At 62.0% G+C, this 23,242-nt stretch overlaps 1 protein-coding gene and 1 long non-coding RNA gene across 2 annotated transcripts; one reads left to right on the plus strand and one right to left on the minus strand.

The window, feature by feature from the left end:
• Window positions 1-1,362: 1,362 nt before the first annotated feature.
• Window positions 1,363-12,487, minus strand: LOC137842595 (uncharacterized). The gene is made up of 3 exons (XR_011089114.1): window positions 11,391-12,487; window positions 10,325-10,414; window positions 1,363-9,319 (listed from the first exon to the last, which is right to left on the minus strand). It is a non-coding gene; the product is annotated as an uncharacterized lncRNA (long non-coding RNA).
• Window positions 12,488-14,506: 2,019 nt separating this feature from the next.
• On the plus strand, window positions 14,507-23,184 carry RNF224 (ring finger protein 224). The gene is made up of 2 exons (XM_068656841.1): window positions 14,507-14,641; window positions 19,435-23,184. The coding sequence occupies exon 2, from the start codon at window positions 19,436-19,438 to the stop codon at window positions 19,940-19,942; it is 507 nt and encodes a 168-aa protein (XP_068512942.1). The 5' UTR covers window positions 14,507-14,641; window position 19,435; the 3' UTR covers window positions 19,943-23,184.
• Window positions 23,185-23,242: the final 58 nt, after the last annotated feature.

Below are 23,242 nucleotides of genomic sequence, written 5' to 3' on the forward strand. Positions count from 1 at the left end.
GCCTCTTCTGTCCACTGCTTGGTGCTCTCCTTACGCACTTTGTTTGACCAGGTCAGGTACACATCAACAACTCTTTCCAAAATCCAACCTGCTTCTCACAATGGGCTTGTTTTGCACTGGCGAATCACTCATTACACAGATAATTCATCCACAAAAATGAGCTCACCTTCAGCTTTCCAGAGGGCAGCTGTGATCAGCAGGTCCCTGGTGGGCAGTGGCACCAGCTGGGTGCTCTGCCTTGCAGCTGGCCAAGGGGTGAGTCTGCTGCTCGTGCTCTGTGCTCTCCGTGCTCTATCCCCTCAGGACTCTCTCCTTCCCTGCACGCTGATGTGCAGTGTAGAGCACCAACATGCAAGGAAGAATTAAGACAGGATCCCAGGTGCCACGATCGCCACCCCCCAGGGCTGCATCCCTCCAGAACTGGACGAGGTGGTATCAGCGCACAGTGGCACGGGGGTGGCAGCCAGCAGTGTGCTGCTGTGCAGAGCGGGGCAGCCGCTCAGCTCCCACGGATGGGCGCCTGCCCAAGCTGAGCAAACACAGTTTTGATGGAGGAATGCTGTTAAAACATCTGCCAAGAAAGCAGGAGAAATTCTTACTGTGAGCCAGCTATTTCTGCTCTGGTTGCTGTTCGCAGCAGCAAAATCGTGTGGGTTGGTGGCAGCCAGGACCTGACCATTTATGCACTTGCAGTACTGTTTGATTGCATCTGCGGGGGGTTGGAAATGGTCATTTCTAGGCATCCAGCCTTCACACAAACTCCAGTGTAAGAAACATGGTGCTCAGGATATATTTGCAAAGTGTTCTAAAGCCCACGCCTCATCCCCATGCCACCATAGGCAGACTTGGAGATTGTGAGAACAATAAACTCCGTGGCAGAAGAGACATGTACGTGTGGTTTTATGGCCATAACCGTGGATGTTCCTAAAGCCCATTATATGTTATGGATGTTCCTAAAGCCCATTATTTTTACTATTAAATCATTTTAGTGTTTAATACTGTGGCCACTCCTAGAGCCCCTGCTGAGCACCGGGCGCCCACCTTGCAGGTGGCCCTCCCTGCAGCAGGGAGCACCCTGAAGTGTCCTCGGATGGCAGGACAGAACAGGTGGAGATGGGAAGAGAGGAAATCAAGGCAGCAGGGCCAGACAGGCTGTCTCCTCTCCCCTGGGTGTGGTGACCTTCAATCCCCTCCCTGCCAGCTCCCTGCCTGCAGCCCCATGGATGTTCAGCCGTCAGAGAAGACTCATGGAAAATGCATTGCTTTCCACAGCTGTCTCATGGGAGGAGGGAGAGGGCAGAGCCAGGCTCTTCCCAGAGGTGCACAGTGAAAGGACAAGAGGCAACAGCCCTTAGCTGGCAACACAGGAGACTCCAACTTCATTTCCCTGTATCTACACAGCGAAAAGCATCTTCACCATGAAGGTCAAACTGTGAGCAAGGGCAGAGAGGTGTTGGGACCTCTGGCCTTGGAGACAGCCAAAACCCCACTGAGCAGCACATTGGCTATTTTTGGATTCTGATTTGGAATGGGACTGTCCAGACTGACCCAGCAGCATTACTGTCACGTTATGAACTCCCCCTCCCCTTCTGCTGTGATTTAGGGGCTGACAGGGAAACCCAGAGCCTCCTGGGGCTGCTGGTGAGGGAGAGCAGCCTCAAGGACACAGAGCAGGGATTTAGGGCAATTGGTGCAAGACAGACCCATGTCCTTTAGAAAACACCTTGTGCCTAAGAGAAACGGAACAGACTGGTCAGAAATAGAAATGGCAGCTCTGCAGAAACCTTCCCGCTGCCCTTTCAGCCCAGCTAAAGCTGGGCTTAATAATGCCTGAGGGGTTTGGGGCTTAGGAGCGTGTATCAGAGCAGGGACACAGCAGCTCTTTCCGGCTCTTTTGCTGGGAGCTGGTGGAGCAGCGCTGGTGCCAGGGATGCTGGGCTTGAGGCAGACGCCGTGTAATTGCAGTGACATTCAGCGCTTGCTCGGCTGGCTCCCTGGGAGAGCCCAGCACTGGTAACCTGACAGCGTGGCGCGGCGGGATGCAGCGGCGAGGACGCAAACTGGGTCATGGGGAAGGAGGCGGTGCGGCGGCCGCTTGCGCACCCAAGATGTTGCCAGCAGCTCAGCAGGGACCTCACGTCGCTTCTGGTGAGCCTGAGCCTCACACGAGGTCCTGGCACCCGTGCAGGATTCTGTCCCCAAGCTCGTCCTGCCCCAGACTGCAGGACTGTGCTCTGCATTGGCTGGGGAACAGCTCCAAAGAGTAAGCAGCTGAGCACTGAAGTAGCAATTTGTTTTTGCAGCGAAATTTGGGCTTTTTTCAGGAAAACATCCCCAGATGCGCTAGATGGGACCTGGGCAGGTCCCTGTATCTGGGCAGTGCTGCTGCAGCCCTCTGCTCTGAATGCAGCCCTGCACACGGAGGCTGCAGCCACACTTGTGGGCAGTGTGATCCTGCTGCCCCGGTGTGACATCCCCCGCAGGGCCTGGGGGCACAGCCTGCTCCCCTTCCTTCACCTGCACCTGCACCTGCATCTCCTGCAGGAATCCCCAGCTCTCCTGCTATCGCATCTGCTCAGCTTGAGCAACCAATGTGCTGACACAGAGTACCGTGGTTGCATTTCTAGCTAAGTTTGGGTGAGTTTGAACCGGAGGATCTTGCTTTCCCCCCCGTGGGAGCGGTGTGGGTGTGCAGCCAGGAGCTGCTCCTGCAGCTGCTCCTTCCCACACGCCCAGCACTGCGGGCAGGGGTGTGCGGGGGCCCCCGGGGTGCCTGCACCTTTACTGTGGTTTGAGCAGGGCTGAGCTGAGCCGAGCCGAGTGAGTGTGCATTGGTGAGAGCTGCAGCACAGGGCTGGCTGGAGGATGCGTGGCGGCTCACAGAGCTGGGGAGGGGTTGGTGCCTGGGGGAGTCGGGGTTGTAGGGCTGGAGCCTCCAGGAATTCCCTGGCATCACTTTGGATGAGAGCCTGACTTCACAGGAGGGGGCTCCAGGGCTGATGGGCACCATATGGCCTTGGAGTTTCTACCACCTCTTTCCTCTCCCCAGTTTCTTCCATTCTCCAAGGAGCTGGCCAAAATATATGGTGTCAGGAGCTGTACTGGGATGCTGCAGGAGGATGGGCAGCTCCTGCATGGGACCAGGAAGAATGGGCAGAGCCCAGCCAGAAGAGCCTGCTTGTCCTGGGCTTCAAGAGTGCTCACAAGGCTCGGAGGCAGGGGTAAGAGGCACAAGCATCTCCCTGCCTGACCCCCTGCAGCCACTCCCTTCCCCTGCCCTGGTGGATAGGGGCCCTGGGGACCTTGAGGAGCCACAGGCCAGTGCTCCATGCAGGCTGCGGGGAGCAAGCCATCCCACCAGAGCCAGCCCCATGCCTAGTGTCATGGGGATGTGAAGACCAGAAAGCTGCTGATCTGACCTGGAAGTGGACAGGGATGCCCAGAGTGCCGGGGGAGCCACCAAAGCGCTCGCCCTGGGAGCAGAACAGGGATATCCACAGACCCACACCACCATGAGCCACATCGCTGTCTGCCAGGCGCATGCGTGGATTTTGGGGGCAGCTGTGGGTGGTAGGGCTGTAGTAGTGCTGTAGTGCTGCAGAGCACCAGGCACCCACACAGCCTGCAGGATGCTCTGGAGCAGTCATGGTCCTACGGCCAGGGAAGAAGGTGCTGCTCTGGGTGCATGCTCAAGGATGGTTGCCATCCTCCTAGGGCAGAACAGGCTCTACAGACGTGTGACGGGGTCATGGGAGGACCCTGACGCACACACGTAGCACCGGGGCTGGCAGAGCTGCGGAGGAGGCTCTGCAGCAGCGCGGTGCTGCCAGGCTGCGTGAACCCGGAGCTTGCAAACACAGCAGATGTAAATGGGAGCGGACAGGCTGGCTCGAGCTGCAAAGCTCAAACCCTGGGTGCCCGGGGCTGCTGTCAGCACGAGATGGGGTGCTCGCAGCCATCCTGGCAGGCACTGCATCGCTCGCCCCGCCTGCTGCCCCCACCAAGAAGCCATGTCCTGGCATGACCACGGCACAGTCCTTTTGGCAGGAGCTTGCCCACACTGCCACTGCACTGTCGTGGCCACGGCTGGGGCTGGTCTGCTCCCCTTGTGGCTCACGACTGTGTCACAGGGACGGGGTGTGGGTTTTTTGCCTGCCCTGATGTACGGGGGATGTGCATTGCTGGGGGTGCGTGGCTCCCTGGGGCTCTGTAGGGGAAGGTGGCCCCAGCACAGGGCCCTGCTGGGAACTGCTGCAGGAAGCCACGGCCCCAGCCTGTGTTGGTGAGTGGAAACTTCCAGCACCTGCCCTAGGCTCTTGTGAAGCCAGTGGCTGTGGGAGGAAGGTGTCAGCAGCGCCGTGCGGGTCACAGTGCGCAGGAAGCCACCGGGCTGAACCCACGCTCCGCGGCCCCGTGGTGTCACCCCGAGGTTGGGGCAGGATGGGAAACCACCACGAAGGTGACGTGGAGGTGCCGATGCTGCAGGGCTGGCAGCTGCAGGGCTGAGCGCAACCATGCTCGTGCTCCATCCAGAGCCTGCAGGAAGTCCTGGTGTCCTGCACGGGCCTCTAGGTGCCTGAATTTTGCAAAATCCCCCTGCTTCCCAGCCTGGGGGCAGGCAGCCATCTCCCAGGTGCCCACATCCCCATGGCCAGTGGCCCTGTGTGCGCACAGGGCGGCTGCCACCAACACAGAGCAGGAGGGACGAGGGCCATGCTGGAGCCAGGCAGCAGGGAGGGGGCACCGCTAATTGGGATAATTGCTAAAGCAGGCGAGAGGCGAGTGAGGAGGGAGGAAGGCCAGCGAGCGGCGGTGAACAAGGGGCCCTTGTGCACGGGCGGCCCCGGCACGCGGCCCTGGCTCCAGCCGGCAGCAAAAGCCAAACAAACGGGGACTGTTTGAGCTGGGGGAGGACAAGCAGACGGCAGGACAGAAAACAGACCTCCACGGGGAGGGAGCCGGAGCCAAGGGTTTGGCTGGGAGCTGGGTGCTGCGCAGGGTCCGCTGCTTCCCATGGGAACCGTGTCTCTGCTTCAGCCTGGACCTTTGCTGGGGACAGGATGGTGATGTCCCCAAGCTGTTCGTAGGCTGGGGACGAGTGGGACAATGGCAAAATGCTGGGGGTGCCCTAGGTCAGGACAATAGGTGACACCCCTTCCCCTCCTGCCAAGGCCTTGGGATTCCCAATCATGGAAAAATAACAGGAAAACAACCTAAAAAACATCTCCAGGTGCAGCAAACCTCTGACATCTCCCTGTGGCTGTGGCATGGCAGAAGCAGGCTGGCACAGCATCACCACGCATGGCTACTTGCAGCGAAAACAAAAGTGGGTTGTGCAGGGGACCTGCAGCAGTGTGGGTGCTGGCAGCTCGCAGCATCCTGGCCTGGCCCCTGTCCACAGGAAGCGCTTTCTCACCTGAGAGGAGAAATGAAATTAGAGGAGGGAAGCTGGTGGCTGTGCATGTGAGCTGCTGAGCCAGGTGTCCCCAGCTGGGGCTTGTAGGGCCATTTTCTGTGTCTCTGCGCGTGAGCGAATGTTCAGCCTTGGAAGACATACTGGGCTGCTCCTGGCTCTGAGCAGGGAGCAGTAGCCACAGCCCAGGGGACCCAAATCCAGCCTGCACCGTGCTGAGGTTGCCGCCAGAATCACCCTTCCTAACTTTTGCCCAAGCTTTTTGTTTCCTAACCTTTTTACCCTGTGCAATGCTGTGAGGCCACCCCACACCAACCCCAACCCCAGGATCTCCTCTTGGAGCAGAGATTTTGTGCATGCGGTAGAACAGAGCTGGTGGGACACGATTTTGGCACTGCAGGGTAGTGTCAGCAAAATCCCAGCTCCACCCCTGCTGCCTCCGTGCAGGGGCAGCCGCTGGTTCCCTGCGCAGAGCCCAGCAGGAGCAGCCCGTCCCCAGCCCCTGCAGCAGGGAGGGGACGGGAAGGACTTGCTCCAGGCCAGGAAATCCTTGCTTTCTCCTGCAGCCCGGCCGCAGTGGGCAGCCACAATGTGAGCTTCCCTCCCATCGCTGCCAAGCCCCTGCATGAGCCGGGCCAGGAGCCATGGGGGAGAGGGGCGGCGGGCGAGTGCAGGAGGGCGATAAGGGAGCCGGCTCCTTGCCTGGTCCCTGCGGCTGGCATGAGCTCGGGGACACCCCGGCAGCCACCCAGGCACAGCTGACCCCTGTGACGCCGACTGCAGCTGTGCCAGAGGATTGTCTGAATCATCATCCTCGAGGAGCACAAGCATCCCCTGGCAGGGCAGAGCAGGGCTTAATCTACACAAGCTTTGGGCTGTGCAGCCATGGCATGAGCATCCCTGTGCACACAACACACAGCCTGCAGGACACCGAGTGCACCACGAGCTGTGAATTTGCACACTTGCAGTCCCAGGGACACCGCTGCAGGGCCCTGGCTGCCTCTTGCAGGCACACAGCTACAGCTGGGGAGCTGCGGGAGTGCCCAGCACCGGCCCCTGCTGTACAGGCACAGAGCACGGCACCCACATCTGCACGGCACATTTTGCATGCCCCAGTGTCCCTGTCCCCTGCTCCCAGGCTGGTGGGGTGGCTCAGATGTCACATCAGCAGGATAGAGCTGCTGAGGGATCCCGTGTGCTCTGGGGAGCTGTCAGCCCTTTCTGGGGATGTGCTGCTGCTGCAGGGCAAGCCCAGTTTGTGAGAAAACTCACTGCTTGCCATGGGAATCACACATGGAGCAAAGCAACGCGGGGCTGCAGCTGCACACATGCAAGCAGCACCTGAGCTATGGGGCATGGCTGTAGGGACACTGGGCTTTGTGTCAGGGGATCTGGATTTTGCACCTTGCTGCTCTTTTCCACCAGGACGCTGGTGCTGCTGATGGGTGAGGGGCAGCAGCTGTGCTGGGGCTTCGCAGCCTGGTGGTGTGGCTGATGCTTGTGGGTGATGCTTGCCCCATCCTTGAGGAGACACAAGTGCATCTGAGGGCTCTTCTTTAGGCACACCAAGAGCCCCTGCAGCCACCAAGAGCCCCCACATTCCATTTCCCTGGCAGCTCTGTCCCTGTGTACTGGTTTGTGCTCTCTGTGTCTCCCTACTGCACCACCAGTCCCCTCCCCAGCACCTCCCGGCTCACTGGACACCCCACTGACCCCCACCAGCACCAACCCCTTTGCAGGTGCCACCCCTCAGTGCACCCCACACCCACCCTCTGGGCCACCCGCAATCTTTCTTTAGCTTCCAAAAAGTCTCCAGTCCACCAATCAGTGGCAAGAAGTCACCGTTTGCAAGGGAACTCCTTGCTGTGCTTCTTGTCTCCCAGCACGTTGCCGATTTCAAAGTGTTTTTCCCCCCTTATTATCATCCTTTGCTATGGGTGGGCTGGGAGGAGCTCAGTCACCCTGCTGTGTCCGTGCCGTGGCACTGCATGGCCCCGGGAGCAGGAGGGAAACACTCGACAGGAATGGCTGTTGGTGTTCCATTGGGTCTTGGAGAGCTTCGGGTCAGAAATGTCTGTCCCTGCGGTGGGATCTTCTGGGAGTAACAAAATAAATCTTGTGTGGAGGTCCTTGAGGCTCAAGTTGAGGCATCCTCTGAGATCGCTGGTATCGGTCAAAAAATCCTGGCAGGCTCACGGTTGGTAACACAGGACTGGGCACTGCGGGTGCTCTGCCATGGCCACTGAAACCTTTTTGGGGCTGGAATTGCGGGAGATGCTGAGACCAGCACTTCGTGACATGGGCAGAACGGTGGCATGAAATGTGGTGTGTCAGAGCCAGACCCCATGCTGCACCCACCAGGGCTTGCAGGCAGTGGGTGGCTGTCGGTGGAGCCATGCCCTGCACGTCCCACGGCCGGGGACACTTCTGTCCTTGCAGCACCTGCGGGCTCCAGACCAGTTTTTGGCTGCCCATGATGGGGACATCAGGACCCTGCTGGGAACACGGTGCATGGCCCCCTTCCGTGGCTCTGCCTGCTTGTTTGGGTTGCACTTGAGCTTCCTCATTTTGTTCAGCCCCAAGTTTTTGTACTCTGGCTCTGCTAGCTGTGGCTTTTTCTCCCCTCAAACTGCTTGCTGTATCCTTGCATACTGGAGAAAGCATGCACGGAGCTGGTGCATCTTTGTGAGTGCCGTGACACCGTTAGGGGACTTCTCTCCCCATTCACCCCGAACAGGCCATGTCTTGGGTAGCTCCTAACTTCCAGTTGCATTTTTCTGCTGAAATTCTTTTCCCCACAGACAACTGCGGGAAACAACGCTGCTTTGAAGTGACAAACAGCTAGGTGTGATTTTGCCTCGCTCATTTGCTTGCTGCAAGTGCAGTTCCTAAGCAACCACCGGCTGCCAGCCCAGCCACAACCTCAGTCCGGCTTATCTGCCACCAAGGAACCCAGACGTGGCTCTCCTAGCTCAGTTCAGAGCTGTATCCTGTGAACAAATTAAATATTGGAACATCAGACTCCAGACGTGGCTGCAGCTCCAGGGCCAGTGGCGGCTCACCCAGCTTTGGGTCTGCCCTATGTCTGGCACTGGCTGGACAAATGCTGAAGGACTCTGCCACGGCCTGTGGCTGCTGCAGGATGGACCAATTTTGGGAACAGGAGAAGGGAATGATGCAGTTGAAAGCTGCACAGGACAGATTCAGGCTTTCACCCCCCCTGTAGTGCCCTCCCGGGGAATACACCGTGGCTGAAGGACTGGTCTGCTTCCACCAGGGTCAGTGCAGTTCTCCTGGAGCCGGTGCCCGTCGTCCCCTGCCAGGGGACAGGTGAGCCCCGAGCCCCCTCCTGCCATCAGGGTGCAGTGGGGGCAGCACGCCTGCCTGGTGCAGGGCTGTCTGTCCTGTCCACCTTGAGGCACGGGTGTGAGCAATGCCATGATGCTCCCAGAGATGGATGGGGACGGGAGGAGGTCCCAGGGCACAGCACGAGCACCCAGGGCAAGTGGTCCCGTCAATTTAACCTTAGCAAGTGCTGATGACTGCCTGTGATGCCAACCTCCCTCTCCCATGTGTAACCCCTGTCCCCACCCCGTTGCACATAAACCCCCGTTCCCGAGGTGCCCGATTTCTCCGGTGCCAGAGGAGGGTCCCGCTGGGGCACTGACCCGTGGGGGTCCGCAGTGTCTGAGCCAGTGTGGGGCACAAAGCCCCTCCTGTGCCTTGGCATTTATAGGACTCCCTGCCATGGGAATGCTTCAGGGATAAGAGCTCTCTCCGCGGCCCCTGAGGTCCCACGGTGGCAAGGGGTTGTCACTGTCACCTTGCTCTGTCCCCAGCCGTATGTCCATGTGGTCCCCCGGTGCACTGCAGCCTCTACCTCCTCCTCTGCCAGGTCCCCAGCATCTGCCAGAAGAAAGCAAGAGCAGCTGTAACTCCTCCTATGGACCCCCCAGACCCACCGGGACAGGGTGAAGTCCCTGGGGCAGAGATGGGACAAAAAGCCTCTGAGAGGATGAGCAAGCCCTGGGATGGCTCAGGACTTCAGCCCTGCTGCTTCCAGGTAGCAGCAACCTCATGGGGGAGCACAGCCCCATGACGTGGATACAGAAATGGGGGAAATAAGGGAGGTGTTGAGGAGTAAAATCCTCAGGTCGCAGGGAAATGGTCTAAGCCCCTGCCTTCACCCTGCACCCTGAACAGAGCCCCAGAGAGGGGCAAAGGCAGCACAGAGTGCTCCATGTCTTATCACAAGGTACACCTCGGTCCCAACGCCACGAGGACAGGTTTAATATTTAAGAGCTGGGGACAGCAGCCTGAAATGGCACGAGTCAGAAGAGCACAGGGGAGGAAGAACCGTCCCCTCCAGTCCCTATCTGACCTCGCAGTGAAGCACAAACATCCCACAGGCAAACACCAGTGCAGCACCAGGCTGTGTTATCACGACAGGGCTTTGTTATCATCCCACGACTTTGTAATCTTCCCTGTGCTGAAAACAAAGAGAAACTGGCACAGCAGATGCTTCACCACTGAGGATGTCTGCGCCCTACAGTGGCCCATGGTCTTCCATCACAGAAGGGGCACCGTGGGGAGCCTTTCTGTTCATCCCCACGTCCCTTTGAGGGAGTTTTTCACATCCAAGTATCTCTCATAAAACGCATCAACCTGGAGCACTGGGTCTGCACACACCCTGCCCAGCCCAGCCCTCCTTGGTGCCTCCAGCCCTGTGCTGAGGCTGGGCCAGGGCTCCCCAGCCGCAGTGCTTGAGACGTGGCAGAAGGGGGCTGAAGCTCCTGAAGATGGCATGGGGCTGGCTGGAAAGCTTTGGGGAGCAAGGGGGGATGCTGCTGTGACCCTGAATCCATCAGGCTCTGGGATGCTTTGGCTTTAGGCAGCAGATCAAGTACTCACAAGCAGAAGAGAGTTGCCTTGGTGGCCACCTTGGTCTAGTATGGATCCTGTAGGGTCCACAGATGTTGTAGCTGCTCCTGTTCCTTTTCCCTGCAACAGGACTCAGATTAACCCAAATCCCAACCAACCCATCCTGGAGCTATACTACCATTATGGACATGTCTGTGCACAAGAGCGCACAAGGATTTTGGAGGTGGTGTGACCAGGGCAAAGCACGGGGATGTTCTGGGGAAGCTCCTGGGGCTGAGGACGCAGCCCCTGCCCATCTCCATGCAGCCAAGGGGGCTCAGCTTCCCGGGGCCAACAGCAGTGGGGATGAACTGGGGGTATTAGTCCCTCCTGGGGCCAGCATGCCCCAGCCTCGCCCCCCACTTTCTGCAGAAGCCTGAAGCCCTCGTCTTGCTGGGGACCCTTCCAGCTTGGCCTGCAGTTAATGAAGGCACCATTGGCACAAGACCAAGCTGGCCATCAGTAACCTCCCTAACCTCCGAGGCGCCTGCAGCAGGAGCTGCGCTTTTGAGACCCTCTGGGCGAGGAAGGACGGAGGGGCCCTGGCAGCGGGTGCCGGCAGCGGAGCCCACCCGTGAGCGCGGCCGCGCGTGGGCCGGGCCCCGGCACTGCGGAGGAGCCGCAGCGACACCGCCCGGGCGGGCAGCGACACGCGGGTCGGGCAGGGCTTTTCTTCCCGGGGCGCTGCCTTTTTTCTTATTATTATATTTTATTTTTAAAGCCTCCTTCTATGTGAAAAAAAAAAAAAAAAATCAAAATCCAGTCGTTTTTCTCTGGGGGCACAGCTCAAGCCGGGACTGGCAGCCGGGGTCGGAGGGGCCGTGGGGGGGTCCGGCAGCTCTTGCCCTCCTGCCACGGGAGCGCGATTCCCCCCCCCCGGGGCCCGAGGGCCGGGTGCGCGGGGCGCGCTCCTCCCGGTGCTCGGGCTTGGGGAAACTGAGGCACGGAGCCGGCCGGGGGAGGCTCTGCCGAAGCCGATCCCAGCCCCCGCACCCCTGGGGACCGCGCTGCCACTGTCGGCCCCGTCTCCCCCCGCCGGCCCCGCGCCCCCACTCACCCGGGACCCGCGGCTCGGGCCGGACCCGGCGACCCCAGCCCCTCGCTGCGGGGCTCTCCTGGGCGGCTCTCCCCGGCGGAGCCGGCTGGGAAGCGCAGTCCGGTCCCGCGGAGCCGCGGGAGGGGGCGGCTCCCCTTGCAAAGTGCTGTGGGAAACGTAGTTCGTGTCCCCAAGGGTTCAGCAGCAGTCGCGGGGGGGGGACTCGTCCCCCAGCCCCACGGGCACGGCCCCATCCAGCACCGTGGGAGGAGGCCGGGGCTCGGCACGGGCCGGTTGGGTGGCAGGAAGGGCGCGGGTCCCCACGGTGGCCACAGCGACATCACGCAGCAGGGACACGGAGCTGGGGACCCCCGGTGTCCCCGTCCCAGCCCACGGGTGCGGGCCGGGAGCTGCGCCCCTCGCCTGGGGACAGGCAGGGTGCCCCGCGGACCCCCCCTGCCCCAAGCACCTGGCAGCAGGGACACGGTGCCGGGCACAGCAGGGGAGCTGTGGTGGTGCCACATCCCCGTGACATGTCCCCACGCTGCTGCTGCTGCTGGGACACAAGGAGCCCCGGGGGCTGGGGGCAGCGCTGCCCTGCCTGCAGCCCCTCAGAGGGCACAGCGGGTGTCCGGGGGGGGACAGGGACACCGGCTTTGTGGCAGTGAGAATACGGCAGGATCAGGGCACCAAGGCAACGGCGCTTGGCTTCTGGGCTGGGTTTTCAGTTGGCGTCTTCTGAAAAGTGTCACCCTAGAGCAGGGCTGGGGCTGGGGCTCGCACGGGGGCTCCCCTGCCTGCTCTCAGGTGGAGGATGCCCCAAATCCGCATCTTCCCTCTTGGTCCGGGCTCCCACAACAGCCAACATCACACTGCAGAGCTGCGGTGTCCCCAGCTGTGACACAGCCCCAGGCTGGGGGCTCTGGTCCAGCCCCCCTGGTTTTTGCTGCTATCGATGCCGGGGGTCCAGGCAGGGAGGGGGGATCCCACCGGGAATCTGGCATCGGGGTGTCAGGGGCTGGGTCTGCGCTGGGCAGGCGGGACGCAGCCAGGCAGGGGCTGCGGGACCCTTGGGCTGCAGGGATTTGGGTGTCTGGGGGAGGGCTTGGGGGCAGCGGGAGCCTGGCGGGGGGGTGGGCCGGGGGTGCCGGGGGGTGCAGGTGCGCCGTGTCCCCTGCCCGCTGCCCAGGCAGTGCCCGCTGCCCAGCGCCCGGTGCCCCCCGCAGGGCACAGGGAGTGCGGTGCCCCCCCGGCACTGCCCCTGTCCCTGTCCCTGTCCCTGCCCGGGGCCGGGCGGGGCGGGCCGGGGCGGGCCGTGCCGAGCCGAGCCGAGCCGAGCCCCGCCGCCGCCGCAGGAGGAAGCGCAGCCGGGGCAGAGCCGCCCCGCAGCCGGCCGGAGCCGCGCGGCTCGGTGAGTGCCGGGAGCCCCCCGCAGCCCCTGCCCCTGCCCCGCCGCCCCTTTCCCGTCCTCGCACCCCGCGGTGCCCCCCCGCCGTCCCCTGTCCCAGTCCCCCCACCCTTGTTCTCGCTTCCCCCCCCCTCCTCGCCCCGTTTCCCTCGCTCTCCCCCCTGCCTCTTGTCCTTCCCCCGCTCCCCTCCTTCCAGTGCCCTCCTTCGTCCCAGGCTTGCTCCCCCCAGAAGCTCCTGCACCACCCACAGCCCCAGCACCCTGCCTGCCCCTGGCCCCTGCCTGGCTCTGCTGCCCCTGCTTGCAGGGCCACACATACGGGGTCGCTTGTTGGGTCCTGTGGGGCTGCCAGGGAGGGGTGAGCACAGCTCAGCACCCTGCTCCCAAACTAGTGGGGCCACCCCATGGTCCCCCCATGCCTTAGCTTCATCTCTGTCTCTCACAGGAGGTGGGGAGAGCACTGCCAGCCAGCAGGGACGGGGACATGGATCGCGGTGTCACCCTGGAGAACCCCTATGCCAGCGTGAACATCCCGCGGTCCCAGTTCCAGCAGAGTTTCATCACTCATTACCTGAAGGAAGAGCCTGCTTCACCCACCGTGATCGCCAACCCCGCCGTCGTGCCTGTGTACAGCGCAGAGGAGCAGGCAGACCGTGCCAGCAGCTGTGACAACCAGACCGTTTCCACGGGGAAGTCGTGGTCCCGGCCCTACAACCCCTATGGTAGCATGAAGATGCCCAATGGGGATTCACCCGACTCCTTCTACACTGTCACCCTGGACAAACCACCCAAAGGCCACGAGTCTGGTGGGGGGAACTGCTGCCACAAGCGGTGCCCCTGCTGCAGAAAGTGTTGCTGTGTCGTCTCCTAAGGGGATGTGTGGGACGTGCTGGGGGGGCACCCAGCCCGGGCACCCCAGGGAGCTGCCCCATCACCTGCTCTGGCAGCTGGGAGGTGGCACCGGTTGGACTCACCTCTGGTTTTCACCCATGAGCTCTGCCGCCAGCTACACTGGTGATGGGCACCTGCTGGCTCCTTGGAGCCCAGAGAGGGGTGTGGGGGAGAAGGATGGGACCCCCCCACTCCATGGAGACCCAGGGACCCTGGGGATGATGTGTGCCGACACAGATGCCTCCGAGGAGCGCCTACATTGGGACTGGAGCAGTCTGCGAGCCTCCACACTGAGCTGGCTAGTCCACCCTTGCTGGGAAACCCATGGAGAAGGGTCAGGGACACGTCCCCGGCTGGGACGGGGACCCCTCCCCTCCTCGAGCAGTGCTCCCATGCAGTGTCACGGGGCTGCTGCACGCCCTGCGCCAAGCTCTGGATGTGTGGCTGCCCCTCCTCACCACGTTGCCCGCCAGACGGAGGGAAGGAGACAGGAAGGACAGGCAGACAAAGTGTGGCAGGGTGCCAGGCAGAACTCCAGGGCAGCACCTGATGGTGTGGCGTTCGGGGGCCTGCTGTCAGGATGCCAGGACCCCCTCCAGTCCCGTGCCTTCCCCGTGGTCAGGGTGCGCAGGCCCACCCGTGCCATCGAAGCGCCCACTGCGGATCCCCATCCTCGGCCTTCTGCAACCCCCTGGCACTGAGAAAAGCGAGCGTGGAGCCCGCTGGCCTCTTCGCAGCAATCTGGGGTGGCTCTGGACTCGGTTTTGGGCTGGGACTGGCGCGGCGGGGCTGGAACAAGCCGGCCGTTGTGCTGGCGTTCCCCGGCCGTCGTGCTGCCAAGTGACAGCTGCGTAAGCAACCGCAGCGGCTGCAGGAACGGCCTCGTCTGCAGGGGCTTGGAAAGAGCGCGGGTGTGAGCCGATGACTTCAGCGTGCCACAAATAAAGTTACTGCCCTCTCCTGCCCTGCCAAGGTACGCCTCTTCCCTCTGGCCCGGGTTTTCCGGGATTCCTGAGTTACTTCTTGCCTCTCCAGCAGGGCTGTGCATTGTATTGTGCTGTGGGGGGGGCACGAGGCGTTCTCTTCCCCAATACCGGGCTTAACTCCTCCACCGCTGACTGCAGCAGCAGCAGGGGCCTCGAGCTCCCCATCTTGCTGCTGCCAGCCCCCTGCAGCATCCCCTCACCCAGGCATTGCCAGTATGGCACGGTGCTGCCAGCCTGGGGACGGGGGCTGGGGCTTGGCCTGACCCTGCCAAGCTGGATGCTGTCCCTCCCGTCCTTTGGAAGGAGAGCGCCTGGCTTTGCGGGGTGCTGGGGAAGGGGTGGGCTCCTGGATGGGGCAGGTGGGTGCTGGGGGGGCTTTGTGGCACTGCCCGGGCTGCCTGTGACCCCTGGGGATCCCACCAGCACTGGGAACCCACCAGCACCAGGAGCCCACCCACCCCTTGGGGTTTCCACCACCCCTTGGGGTTCCCACAGCCCCTGAGATCTTCTGGGCCAGGGAGGCAGAGGCTTGGCAGAGGTGCAGGAATTCGGCTCCTCCACCTGGCTCAGGTCCCGTGCTGGCGGCTGGCGGGGAGGGGGTGGCCTCTGGCAGGGACGCAGCCCCATGCAGCCTGTCCTGCACAAGGAGCTCTCTTGTCTGCCCTGCCTGGAGCGCTGTCAGTGCTGACACAGAGATGAGCTGATTCACCCCGTGTTTGCTTCTGTGGGCTCCTTGTCCCAGATGCCAGCCCTTCCCCATTTCCGAGCCCACCCTCAGCGCGGGCTGGGCAGGGACGTGGTAGCAAGGCTGAAACTGGTGCCCGTGGGTGTGACGTGGAGATGTGCTGGGCAGGGCACAGCACCCGCCGGCAGCACCCAGTGTCACCACCGCCCTTCGCTCCGCATAACCTTGGGATGGCAGCAAACAGCGCTCCTTGCCAGCCCCTGGGCAATGATTAAACCGGAGGCAGCGGCAAGGCTGGTGGGGAGCAGGGGGAACAGGGAGGGCACAGGGGGGGCAGACCCCAGAAGGGACACTCTGGGCTCTGGGCGATGCTCGTGCAGGGTCCCAGGGGCACTGCCCATGAGCGCCGGGTGCTGGGCTGTGTGCAGGGCGGTGCTGGGTGGCTGCTGTCTCCTGCGGGTGGGGTGTCGGTGGTGATGCACAGCGCTGGCTCATCGGGACCGGACCTTTGCACTCTCCTTATGGTGCCTCTCCCTGCCCTGCTGTACCAAAGGTTCCTGCAGGTCCCAGGGTTGTAGCCGAGCCCTGGGAACAGAAAAACACTTTTCCCACCCTCTTGTTGTTGCTGATTGCAGCTACGCCTTCCCCTATGTCCAGATTCACCTGTTTCTGCAGGGCAGGTGGAGCCAAGCAGGTTTCAGGCAACAATGCTACTTGGTGTGCCCATGCCATGCAAGGGTTTCCGCTACCCCAATCTAGCCCTGCCTGCTGGTCCCATGTGTCCTGGTTTCATAAAATCACAGCACAGCTGAGGCTGGAGGCACCTCTGGGTCCCTCTGGTCCAAGCCCTGCCCCAGCAGGGCCTCCCGGAGCAGGGTGCCCAGCAGAAGGGCCCTGAAGATCTCCAAGGAGGGGACTCCACAACCTCTCTGGGCAGCCTGTGACAGTGTCCCACCATCCGCACGGCACAGAAGGGCTGCCTGGTGTTCAGAGGGAGCCTCCTGTGCTCCAGTTTGTGCCCAATGCCTCTTGTCCTGGCACTGAGCACCACTGATGAGAGCGGCCTCCCTCCAAGCATTTCTAGGCACTGATGAGATATCCCCTGAGCCTCCCCTTCCCCAGGCTGAGCAGTCCCAGCTCTCTCGGCCTCTCCTCACAGCAGAGGGGCTCCAGGTCTTTGCTTATTTCCATAGCCCTTTGGGGGACTTGCTCCAGGTCTCTTATTCTGGGGAGTCCTGAGTGGGACCCAGCCCTCAGGGGGTGGACTCAGCAGTGCTGAAAGAGGGGAAGGATCACCTCCCCCCACCTGCGGGTATTATTTTCCCTAATGCAGCCCAGGGCACCATTCCCTGCCTTCTTTGTCCCGAGGGAGGGCCGGTTGCTGCCTCACGGTCAGCTTGGTGCCCAGCAGGGCCCTTCTGGCCAGGCTGCTTCCAGCTGGGTGCCCCCAGCACATCCTGGGGCTGGGGTTGTTCCTCCCTGGGGGGAAGGACTCTGCACCTCTCTCCCTGGGGAACCTCAGGAGGTTCCTGTGCCAGGTCCATGGCTCCCTGCCCCTTCCTACCCCTCCTCACCAGGCAGTGCCATGGGTACCCTGGGTGTGCACACAACCAAGCCCACCCCCATGTGTGTAGTGGTTTGGGGTTTAACTTCATATGCCCCAAATGATGCCTGTTGGGTTGCACGCATTACTGCATGGCCAGTGAGCTGGGCCATGATGGTGCTTTGGACAGGAGAGTGACTTATTGCCAGCTCTGGGACATGTGGGACATCCAGAGGCACCGGATGCGTGCACATCCCTGGACACATAGGACTTGGATGGGAGTCACAGTGCCACCTGTGTGCCCAGCCCTGCCCCAGCACACATGGGGACAGATGCTGCTGGCCTGCAGGGTCCCCTGGGTACCTTGTGCCACCCCATGTCCTGCCCCTGGTCCCTGGCAGTGGGGTCCCACCTTCCGGGTGCTGCCTGGGACACTTGTGATGGAGCCTGAAGCTGCTGTGCTGCCAGCTCTGCTGCCCTGCACAGGGTCAGGGTTGAGCTTTTCCGCAGAGTCCCGGTGAGGCACTCGGTGTCCGGCCCCAAACCCCTGCCTCTTTCTGCCAAGGAGCCCCAGCAGCGTGGGGACAGCGTGGGGACAGCGTGGGGACAGCGTGGGGACAGCGCGGCACCCTGCTCCTGCCTGCGCTGCTGCCTGCTGCCCTCTCCTGCTCGCAGGCAGAAGTGCTGCGCGCTCCGGCCCAGGCATTCGTCCTCCAGGATCCTGGCTTCGCCCCCCAAAGCCTCTTTCCCTGCTCTGAGCACCCTCCCTGCTGGGGCTGTGACATCGCTGCTGGCCCCAGGGTCGTGCAGGGGCTGGTGCTGCGGGGACTGCCTGCCGCCACCCCTGGGTCACGCATCAGCACAGACCTTGCGGGTGTCACCGGGGGGTGCCGGGATCTCCCCAGCGTTACCTGCTGATGAGCATCATCCCCAGCAGAGCTGAGGACCTCAAGGCCAGATTCTGCAGCCCCAGGAGGAAGAGCAGGAACAGGGCATGGACATGGATTTGGTGGCTTTCTTGGAGAAGCTGAGCCGCAGTGTCACCCTGATCCCGGTCAGCCTGCAGGCACCAAGCCCCTCTGAGCTGCTGCCACCAGCAAAGAGCTGTGCTGTGCTGTGCTGTGCTGTGCTGTGCTGCCTTCACCCCCGTCCCCACGCTCAGCAAGGCACTGGAGGTCGAGGACAGCTTGGGTGCCCTACTCCTTCCCCCACCCCTCCCAGCTCCAGCCCCCCTCACACCCCAGCTGGTTTCCCTCTCTCAGCTGTCACCCCCAGGCACAGAGAAGGGTCCCCGTCCCCCTGCACCGCCCCACACGTGGGTGCTGCCCCCTCGGAGCCACGCGACAGGCTGCAGCCTTGGTGCCCCCCTGCCAGCCCCAGCTCCCCCGAGCCTGGACCCTTGCTGTGTCCTCACCCGTGGGTCACAGCCGTCCCCGCAGCCCGGGCCACCTGGGGATGTGCTGGCTGTGCGTGTCCCAGGGAGTCTGCAGAGTGGTCAGGCTTCTGCTGGCCGACATCTGCCCAAACGTGGTGGCCAAGGACAGGGAGGTCTCCGCCGCTGCTGCCCGGGCACAGCTGATGTCCACACACGGTGACGCCCGACCTTGCAGGGACAGAGCCTTCTGCTAATGAGGCAGAGCGGGTGGCTAATGAGCACTCCCAGGGAGGGAGGCAGGGCTTCAATTTCGGAGGTCTTTGTTATCCAGGCACTTGTAACTCAATCTCCCAGGCTTGGCTTCCCAGCAGCAGATCCGATAGCGTGCCTGCCCCTGAAAGGTGAGCCCCTTCCCACCGCGCAGCCACCCGCGGCTGCTGGGACCTGGCAGGGAGCTGCTTGGGACCCTGATGCTGCTCCCAGGATTGCCACAGCCCCTTGGGATGCTGCAGCCCCTCTGCCATCTCCCCTGAGGTCCTGGGGAGGACAGCACCCCAGGTAGGGATGGGGAACCGGGTTGGGGGGAGAAGTGGGTGCCCACACCAACCAAAATGCTCAAGGTCACCAGTGGGGAAGGTGTGGGGTCCTGGTGGCTCCTTGGAGAGGGTTGCAGACATGCTGGAGGGTACCCTGAGATGATACTGGACCCCTTCCCACCAGCCTGCATGCTTGCCCCCTGCTGCTGACATCCACGGGCTGGTGCCCAAGGCTGGCATGAAAGTTGCATGGCCTGGCCCTCAGGTTGCTGCTCCCCCCTTCTTGCCACCCCATGATGCCCACTGGCCCTGAGCCCCCGCAGCCCTGGGCAGGCAGATGAGGCCTGGCCGCCCCCAGCCCCTGTGGGAGGGAAGGGGCATTCAGCAGAGCCATGTAGGGTGGCTCCGGGATAACGAATCCCCGTGGATGGGGCTCACCCCAGAGGGGCAGGGCTGGCTGCAGGGCAGGCAGGGATGTTGGGCAGGAACCCTGATACCTCCAGCAACCCACTACTGCCCCCACGGCGTGTGACTGGTCCCCATCTCCCTTGAACTTTGCACGTGGAGGTGGCACCCCACACCCTGCTCCCTGCCCCAGCCATGGGGCTGACATCTCCTCCTGCCCTCCCCTCCCCTTCCAGCATGTCCCAGGTCGGTGGCAGCCCCCGGGCCGAGGACATGGGGCCACGCACTGAGGTGAACTCGTGCACGCCGAGCCGGGGCAGCCAGAGGGTCGAGTGCATCATCTGCTACTCCTCCTACGACCTGTGCAGCCGGCTGCCGCGCCGGCTGTACTGCGGCCACACGTTCTGCCAGACCTGCCTCAAGCGCCTGGACGCCGTCGCCAACGAGCAGCGCTGGATCCCCTGCCCGCAGTGCCGCCAAAATACGCCCACGCCACGCGGCGGCGTCACCATGCTCGACCTCGACCTGGCCACCTTCCTCGCTGTCAAGGCTGACAAGGAGCAGCCCCGGGTGGCTGGACGGTCCCTGCCAGACACGGCCACCAAGGGCTCGTGCAAGGAGCCGGCAATCACGCAGCAGCCGTCGGGGCTGTGCCAAGATGCGGTGCCCCAGGCCCCCCTCCCACGCTGCGGCTGCTGCCGGCCATGCATCTGCTGCGGGGTGACGGCAGATTTTGAGAGCTGAGTTGGGGGACATGGGGACAGCAGCGTGTGGGCAGGCTTGGCATGGCTCAGTGGAGCCAGCCACAGCATCCTGCATCACATACTGAGCTCCCAGGGTCTCACGATTTGGGGACCCCACACCATGCCATGCCCCAGGCACATGTGTGGACGGTAGTGGTGGGGCTGTCCCCATAGCCTAGGAAGGGATTCAGCTATCTCAGGGTTTGCTCTCTATCCTGCTGGGATTTAGGGTGCAATAGGAGGGGATGAGGACATTTCCACCCTTCATCCTGACATCTCCAAAACCTGGTACAACCATCACGGGTGTCCTCTGGTGCCTGACCCAGGGCTTGCTGGTGCCCAGCTTTTCCTGTGCATGCAGATATGTGATGGGGACCCCTTCACCAAGGCAGGGGGTGCAGGAGCCTGGCACAGCGCAGCAATGCAGAGATGCTCTGGGGAGTATCCAACACATCTATTAAACACCTGCTGTGCTGCACCTGTTGGTTGTATTTGTTAAGTCAGCCTCATGCTAGCCCAGGGAAAGCCCTTCCCCCAGAGCAGGGAGAAGTGACCTGCTTTGTCCAATTGTTTTTCTTTAAGCGTTTGCTCTACTTGCCATTTGCATGAGAAATTTGGGCTTTGTGGGGCAGGTGAATAGTTAAAACTGAGGATGACAGGATCACTGGGGACCACAGCTCATGGCTCCAGCTCTTTGAATTGATCTGGCCTCCAGCTGTTTTACTCCAGCACCATATGGGGTTAGCAGAGGCAAAATGGAGAGGGGGGGGAGGCAGGGGTGCATGAGGGTAATGTTAATACAGTTCTTGGGTTGGGAGGAGAGGGGTTGCAGAGTCCGTCCTTCCTCAGAGTCCAGTTTCTGCATCCATTTTCCGTGCAATTCATGAGCTCTTACAACATCCCCGTGTCAGGCACCGCGGTGATTTCACGACCCTGTGTGCTGGTGCTCAGCTGTCCCCTTGCCGCGCACAGTGCCCACGCTGTGCACAGCGCCCGTTCACAGTTCTGCCACTTGGTGTCACATGCCGTAAGAAAGTCAGAGCCCTGAGCTGTGCCCAGGCAGAGCAGGCTCCAGGGATGCCCCAGGGCAGAGGCAGGGGTGTCCAGGGGGCTGGCATGAGTGTGGTGTGCTGTGGGGTCTCCTCTCTGCCATGGTGCTGGCACCTGCCAGCCTCGGATCTTTAATTATGTGGAAAAATGCAATAACGTAAAATCTTCAAGGATGTGATAAAAGCTGTCCTGGAGTCCTAAGGTGCCTTCCCCTCCATCTTCACGCTGCCCAGTGGGTCACCTTCCCTGTTGCAGGTTTGGGCATGGAGACCTGCCTGAGCAGAGGCTGTGCTGTGCTCCTGTGAGGGACAATCCCTGGGAACAGGGCCCCTGAGGGAACTGCGGTGGTGAGGATGATGCTAGGGGCTGTGTGGGAGCTGAGCCCACCCCCCGGCAAGGTGTCCCCAGCAGGGATTGCAAAGCCCTGGAGGCACCGAGTGTGCTGCTTCTGAAAGAGCTGCAGCCTCACCACGCCGGTGCTGGTGCCCCCAGGAGGAGATGGGTCCCATCCTGCTGGGATCCTGCCGGCGAGGCTCTGTGCTCACCCCAGCACCTGGCTCCAGCTCTTTGGTGGTGGGAGGCAGCAAGGACCCACGGCTCCCCACCCCCAGCCACAGCTCCTGGTCTCCATGCCACCACCCTGGAACCCTTCAGTGCCAGGAGCAAGCTGGAAGCTGTGCTATGAGCAGTCAGTGGCTGGGCTCCAGAGTTTTTCTGCCTCTGCATTTGGGAATGGTCTCAGCACGATGGCTGGGCACCCTGACTCCCTCCCCCTGCCCGTGCCATGGGGACTGCTCTGGCAGCCCCCGCTAGGTCAGGGGATGCTGAGGGCCGGTGCTGGCCCTGGGGTTGTGCTGGGCTGTGCCCCAAACCTCCTCCAGGGAGGTATCGCCATGGGGAGAAGTGCATGGGGACGGAGACCTGCAGGTGCTGTGTCCCCTGCCCAGAGAAGAGGGCACTGACAGGCCCTCAAAGGGCTGAGCTGCTGGGGGTGCCAGGAGCCTGGTACCCTGCAGAGAACTTTGTGAGGCGAGAGAAGGGACAGTGGTGAGGACACTGGGTCTGCTGGGTTGCAGGACCCCCCCACCCTCTTCTGCCATGTGCCAGCAGGGTGTGCATCAGGGTGGCAGTGAGAGAAAGGTGCTGGGTTGCTTCACAGCCTCCTGGGCTCTCTGAGCACAAAATCTGTGAATGACCTTGTTTTTCACTGCATTTTTTTTTTCATTGGCAATTTTTGCACTTCAAAAATGACAAAAATGACAGTGGACAAAGTACCTCTGAGTGCACTGGGACCCTGAGAATTTGTGTCCCCACACAGCCTGGGGTGCTGCGGGTGAGCCGGAGCTGCACAGCCCTGTGGGGCTGGGCTGGGCTGGAGGATTCCTCTGAATTATTTCCAGATGGGGATTAATGCAGCAAACTGAGTTTGCCGCAGGGTAGATAAACAAACCAAAGCTCCTCTGGAGGCTATTAATAAACCGGTCTGCCTGCTCCTGGGTCTGGGAACATCCGGGATCTGGCTGGGGGCACAGGCACGTGCTGCTTTGCTGCCTCTCAGCCTCTTTGCCATGGGGCAGGGGTGCCCCAAGTCCCAAGAGGCAAAGGAGCCACAAGAGCATCCCTGTTCCATCACTGGGCAGGGAGGGATGAGGTCCTCTGGTCCCCTGGGGTCCCTGGAGCCCTGACGGGGAGGGCTGGCACGTCCCCTCTGCAGCTCCTGCTGCGGGGCTTTCAAACAGAAGCAGGTGTAAACAGGGCGGAGGCAGACTTTGAGCCCTCCAGTGCCGGCACTGCCACGCCAAAACCAGGGCGAGCAAGTTTCAGGTGGCAGCAGCCTGGCACAGTTACCTTCCTCATGCCTTCTTGGGTGGGGGTCACATCCCAACCCTTCTCACTTGTGGTCTCCTGCTAGGGGCAAAGAGAGCCTGGCCAAGGGCTCCCCACCAAGAACCTCCGGGCATGGCAGGGACAGCATTAGACTTGCCAACAGTATGATTGAAGCTTTGTCCCATCCCAGCCAGCTACGCGTCCCTGGGTCCTCTGTGCATGGCAGGTTGCCCCGTGGGGAGGATGAAGGCCAGGAGGTGTTTGTTTTTTTCCACCTCCCCAGGCTGCAGTGCCCACAAGCAGCTAACTGCGGGCTGGACAGAGCTGGCTGCTTACCTGGCTGGAGCGATGCCTGGAGGGGGGAGGGATGAGGGCACAGCCACACCTTGCCAGGGCAGGCATCACTGCAAAAATATTTCCTAAG

Source organism: Anas acuta, chromosome 20, assembly GCF_963932015.1.
Source record: "Anas acuta chromosome 20, bAnaAcu1.1, whole genome shotgun sequence".
NCBI classification, from domain to species: domain Eukaryota; kingdom Metazoa; phylum Chordata; class Aves; order Anseriformes; family Anatidae; genus Anas; species Anas acuta.